At 37.6% G+C, this 6,136-nt stretch overlaps 1 protein-coding gene across 1 annotated transcript; it reads right to left on the minus strand.

Annotated features, from left to right (window-relative positions):
• Positions 1 to 1,257: 1,257 nt before the first annotated feature.
• On the minus strand, positions 1,258 to 5,103 carry LOC143862227 (uncharacterized). Its single transcript, XM_077373235.1, has 3 exons — positions 4,425 to 5,103; positions 2,514 to 2,572; positions 1,258 to 1,654 (listed from the first exon to the last, which is right to left on the minus strand). Exons 1-3 carry the CDS (start codon positions 4,852 to 4,854, stop codon positions 1,496 to 1,498), a joined length of 648 nt encoding a protein of 215 aa, XP_077229350.1. The 5' UTR covers positions 4,855 to 5,103; the 3' UTR covers positions 1,258 to 1,495.
• Positions 5,104 to 6,136: the final 1,033 nt, after the last annotated feature.

Raw genomic sequence — 6,136 nt, forward strand, 5'->3', positions numbered from 1 at the left:
GGAACTGATATGCTCGCCCCTTTTTTTAACTTGGGATAGCCAGCTCTACTGTATTTATGACTACTCTTTTACACTAGAGGGGTGGCTCCACTAGAAGTGGCTGCCCCCAATTAAGAAAAATGGGCGAATATATCGTTTCCATTTCTAGAAATTTCAGTTTAGTTTTATTTTTGTAATCTACCATATAATTTTTCTTTGCTATTTTAAAGTGTAGGGAAATTCTTTCTTTTCCATTTTATTAGTAGTGGAAAAAGCATTCACATCTCAAGTCAAATTATGAAGACATCTTGGAAACCTTTTATGCGCTTTGTGGCTCCTCTCATTCGGTACCTCAAAACTTCTCCGCGGGGTTTTCATATCATCTTCCAACCCATTGCAACTAGGTTTGTCAATGGATCCACTTCGGATCTGATCCACCTATGTCTTGGTCTTGATCCGTTCATGTCCCTTAATCGATTAGATCATTTTCGTACATTCGCGCACCCTCGATTCATATCTAGGATGTTCTATTGGATTTTGTGGCTATGGTTTGAGTCACGGTCCAAATTAATTTCAGATCTTATGGTACGCATCCAATGGACGCAGTTGGATCCATCTACTGTGCTAGTTTTCTTGCCTCTCGATGCTCCATCACAGGCTACTGTAGAATGCTAGATGATAACGCCCTCGGAAAAGTGAGAAGCAAAATACTATTTCAAGATTATTTGTTAAGGCTGATGTCAGGTCATGGCACAGACCTGCAAAATAAAATAGCCGAATATCACCATTCTTCTATTCTGTGACAATAAAGCTGCACTCCATATTGCTGCTAATTTTGTGTTTAATGAGAGGACCAAGCACATTGAATTATAACGATGGTTTTCAACAATGTGGTGAAAAGGAAGAAATGAACAAAGGGGGTCTTCCCACTATCAATCCTTCCCAAGATTTGCAAGAGTTGATCAATATGTGGAAGTTTACACTCTATTGGAATCCCTCTTTCTTGATACTAAAGATAATGGTCAGGATGACAAATGTGATATTGATCCATCACTTTGTTTCTGTTCTTACTGCAATGAAACATGAAGAATATACTAATTTTTCATGGGTTTAGGCATCCTTCCTGGGGAGTTTTGAAATTATGGTTAAAACCAGCTGTAGTGCACGCGTTTTACATGTTATCTGATTGATGGTTCCAAGCTTTACATTGAGCAAAGTTTAAAACGGAGGGAACAGAAGTGTGTTTAGATCGAAACAATTTGGGTGTAACCATAGAAAAAACAAGAAACAGAGCAATTACAAGCTCTACATGTCTTTGTTAATTTGCACTAAAGAATAAAGAATAAAGAAATTTCTTTTACATGTGAGGAGACAATAGATGAAAACACAACACCCCATGAGAGGGGGAAGCAACTGCAGAAGAAGAAAAGAAAAAGAAAATGAGAGGAAATTTTGAAAAAGAGAAAAAAAAAACTGTTCAAAAAGGAAAAAAACTTTTTAAAGTTTTCTTTTCTTTCTATGCAGCTTTTTCACACAAGAGTCTAGGGTTGCCCTCTGAGGGGGCCGCCTTGTAGCAGCCCCGGACATTCAAAAGGCTATAAACGGCGACGGAACCTTTGGCCAAGACTCTGAATCTCCCTCCCTTATTCTTCTTCGATTTCCCTTTTGACGATCCCTGCATAAATGGAGCATTTAAGAAGAATCACTACAAGAAATATAGGTTCTAGTGATGGACCAAATCCGTCACCATAAAGCAAAAGTCCATAGCTATAAGTAATTAGTGATGGAAAAACCCCATCTCAAAAAAGGCATTGCTAAGGGGCCATTTGGATACACGGATTTTAGAATCTTGAATTTCCTCACAATCGTAGTTGGGAGACGAGAGAAGAAGGAGACCGACTGCTTCACTTCTCTTTATAATCTTGGGTTTAAGTAAGAAATTCAGGTTTCCAAAATCACTCGCATATCCTGTGATTTCTAAAAGCTGGAAAGATGGGATGATCTCCTGCTCTCTTGCCGACAGAAATAAGGATGAAAAAACAGAAAATGTCGTCTCCCAACTACTATTTGGAGGAAATCTAATAATGAGTCGGTCTATAAATGAGTCGCTAAAGGGGTTCTCCTTGTAGTGAAATTAAAGTGTAAACGAGCTTTAAGAGCCATTCAATTTCGATCAGATGGATTTTGGGTGCAATTTGTGCATAATTTGCAATCTACATTTACGTTGTATTATTAAAAAAATGCACTTAGATTGCACACCAAACATACCTTCATAAATTTTTTATATAAAAATAGCCATTTTATTCAATAATAACAGATCACAAGTGCACTTCAACTCTAAAGATTGCCCATATAAAAAGATCCTCTATGAGCTCCTAATTTATCAGGACAAACATACCATCACATTCGCACTTTATGGTGGTTCAAATGAGGCATATGGGGCAAGTGAGTGATCCATTTATCAGCCATAAGGTGAAATTTCATGCCGTTCATAAATGACTTTTTTTGGAGTTAGAAAGGTGTTATTGTAATACCTCTTCGGAGCTAGGAGATTCTTCTCCCTCCTCTCTTCCGTCCTTTCTGTTCTTCTTACCTGCATTTCCATATACACCAAGAAGATCAGGGTAGGTACTTTGGGTCTTCTTTATTTTAAGGGAGCTGATATTTACCCATCTTTGCCTTTGTAATTATCACTCAAATTTTGGAGTGCAACTTGGGCTTAGCTCAGCCCGGCCGAATGGGTTCAAGCCGATTTCGGCCTAGAAATAATTTTCTAAACTCGAACATATTTTACAAATTAAGGATTTAATGGTAAAACTCCCTTCTTAAAATATTAAACAAACTATCAATGACCAATTTGACGTGTTTAAAATAATATTTTTAAAAATTGAATCAGAAAAGCTCTCTGTTCGGTCCGAAATTCTCCGAAACAGTTGAATCATGATGATATTAATGTTTTAAAGTAAATATTTTAGAAAACAAAGATTTAAAGAAAATGGAAAATGCATAAAATAAAAAACAAAACTATATCATATAACAAATACTTATAAATTAAAAAGTTAAAAGAAAATCAAGAAATTGACCAATCTTAACTTATATTTTTTTTATTAATTAATAAGATGACTTTGTAAATGGTAAGTGTAAAGTTTTTAATTTTTACTTTTTTAGGTTTAAAGAAAATGATATAATTAACAAATTAAGAGGATAACTTTAGTAGGCATATCAGCCAAGGTTTAAAATTTCGGTTTCGGACCCTGAAATTTCAAAATTTCGGTCGTGGTACAAAAATTGAAACCAATATTTTATTCAATATTAAATTTCGGCCGAGATAAAATACCGTTTCGGATTTTATTGAGGTAATTTCGGATTTCGGTCGATATTCAAAACCATGATATAAGCCAACGTTTGAAGCGAGCCCATCAATTCAAATGGGTCGCATGCTCTAATTTGAAAATTGTTAAGTTGAATTAATCGTTTGAAACTCATACTAACTTGATCAAGACACTACTAGCTGCTTGATTGTAAGTTTTTCAAAAGTTAAGTGTCAGATTTCTGACCTGACAACTTGACAACAAGATCTTTCGGTAAGAAGCCAGAGTCAGTCTAGGACCCGAAAGCCTTGTGACTATCGCATGCTAAAGTTAAAACAAAATGTTCTTGTCTCTTTAGCTTTGGCATTCGGTCCCTATGTCATCTCTGCCAAAGAGGAGAAACTTATACCAGCTTGAAAAAAATAGTTTAGTTCAAGTTGAGCAAGTGCGTCAGTTTGATCCATTTCTTTTAAACATTGGTTTGGCCGATATGAAAGAGGTGAGATGTGAATATCAGCTCTTGATAATATGACAAAAATGCCCACTCGGGTTCTGCAAGTATCCAGGAATATGACATAAATGCGAACAAATAAATCATCAGAAAAAGACGAAAATGCACTCTCCCAATCCTTTCTAGTGTCAAAACTTGAAAATATAGAGGACAGAAACCCTCTATCAATAAACAAAATTGGCCCAAAACACATCAAAAGATGATCATTTTACAAGGAATGTTAAAAGCTATCAGGCTCTTATTTTCAAATAAAGCTATTAGGGTCTTTTGAAAAAGACACACAACACATTGGGCCTCACTTCTGCACTATGTATGTGATCAGATCCATTGATCCGAACAACAACCATAAGTCCACCCTGATTGGATGATCCTAGGCCTTCGGGATCCAACAAGCCTCTTTGTGGGGTTTTAACAAAGAAAATCTCCATGTGGGGTTCAAAAATTGCCACCGAAAGCTCCATAGGAACAGAAACACCTTAGGCTAGGCCCTCTAGTCCCAAGGCAGGCCACCAGTTCGTGACCACAACATTCTACTATCACTTTCTGTCTTGTCGTTCCCATTTTGAAAACATGGAAGGAAGGGCATTTGGGGTAAAAAAAATGGAAAACAACGGCTACCATACCTTCACCCTCGCTCGTTCCAATCTCACAAACCGAGTTGAGGCAATACTCTCTAAAACTCGGCGATCCAGGCAAATCCCCAAACCCAAAAACAACCTCATCATCCATCTCCGAAAACCCATCTCTCTCTTCATCTTTTTCCTCCTCAATCTCCTTCGCCACTTCATCAAATTCCGGCACCGGATCTCGATCCATCGAATCCTTCTCCGATCCTACACTCTCCGGCGAAAGCGACTTTTTCCCGCAGATATTATGAATTGAATCAGTAGGAGATCCATCTTCCTCTAAACCCTCTTCTAGAAGCTCCTTATTTGAAAGAGTGGTTCCATTTATTTTCCGGCGCTTTTTTATCTCGTCGATTTTCCGGCGAATGGGGCCAAACCCTAGTGGCGGGGTGTCGTCGGTATCGGGCCTTGAGGCCCCACACCCCATTGAAGGAAAATCGAGAGAGAGAGAGAGAGAGAGAGAGAGAGAGAGGGTTTTTTTTGTGGGGGGTTGGAGGAATTAGGGTTTGGAATGAAAGGAGAGGTGGAACGAGGTCTTCGGGATGAGGAGAAAATGTGGGGATGGAGGATTTTCATGGGTTTTTTTTTTGTTGGGAATTTGTCAATCAGTTGGAGGGGTTTTAGGGTTTGGAAGGTGAGGATGGGTTTTGGTTTCTGTCGTTAGAATGGATGGTGAGATGTGTGTTTTGCTTCCTGTTTTTAGGTCCTTCATTTTATTACTAACTTAGAAGTGGGCGCCGATGTCTAGACAGGATGGCACTTTTATTAGATCTTGGCCGTTCATCTTGTGGACCCTCATTCCCTACATTTGCTATAGTATATGAGAAAATGATATTGCCACCCTGAATTTTCTTTTGGGAAATGATATTAAGACAACCGAATTTTGATATTTTCACTAACCCATCTTGTCTTTTAATATTTAAAGAGCTGTTAAAAGATTATTACGGGTGCATTCTTTAACCATTCGATTCTCATTCTGGAAGCCAGAATCATTTCTTAGTCTTTATAGTGCTTCCAGAATCAGAATCACGTTTCTTTAACTCATTTTAAGAATAATCTTCTATTTTTTTTAAGAGAATCACATTCTGGTGGAATTAAATACAATCGATTCTAGAGTGCTGATTTGTGGGTTATACATAAGTGGGTCATTATACCCTTCACAGGACAACGGTATAATAACTACCAATGAAACTTTGTTTGGTTGCAAGTAAAAAATATTCCATTGAATTTTTGTAGAAAAAGGGAGGAGACAAGCATTTATTAGACAAGGGTGTCATTATGAGTGGAGAGAGAGAGGGAAGAAAGAGAAAAAGAGAAAAAGAGAGAACACTATTTCCTAGAAAATTACATGGGAGACTTCCAAGGTAATGCTAATGTCACCTCCCTTTTTCGGATTTTTGTTTTTTGCTATTGGATTTTTGTTTTTTACTAGCAACCAAACGAAGCTAATCTCCTGGGTGAAAATATCATAAAGCGAGAAAATAAACTTCTACTCCCCCGAGCCTTGACTTCTACCTAACCTACCTACCTCTCACTCATACCTCATCTCCCATACTTACTTTCGATTACATATCTCCAAAGAGCATTCTTTTCAATCCCAAAGCGCCAAAGCTATTTTCCCAAAAGAGCCTTATTTCTTCTAATTAAATTTCCAATTCCCAAACCACCGCCTTTCTTTGGTAGGAATACTTGACTTTGGTTCACCAAAT

This window comes from Tasmannia lanceolata, unplaced genomic scaffold (assembly GCF_043159265.1).
Source record: "Tasmannia lanceolata isolate RefF3 unplaced genomic scaffold, GAP_Taslan_0.1 ptg000037l, whole genome shotgun sequence".
Lineage (NCBI taxonomy): Eukaryota > Viridiplantae > Streptophyta > Magnoliopsida > Canellales > Winteraceae > Tasmannia > Tasmannia lanceolata.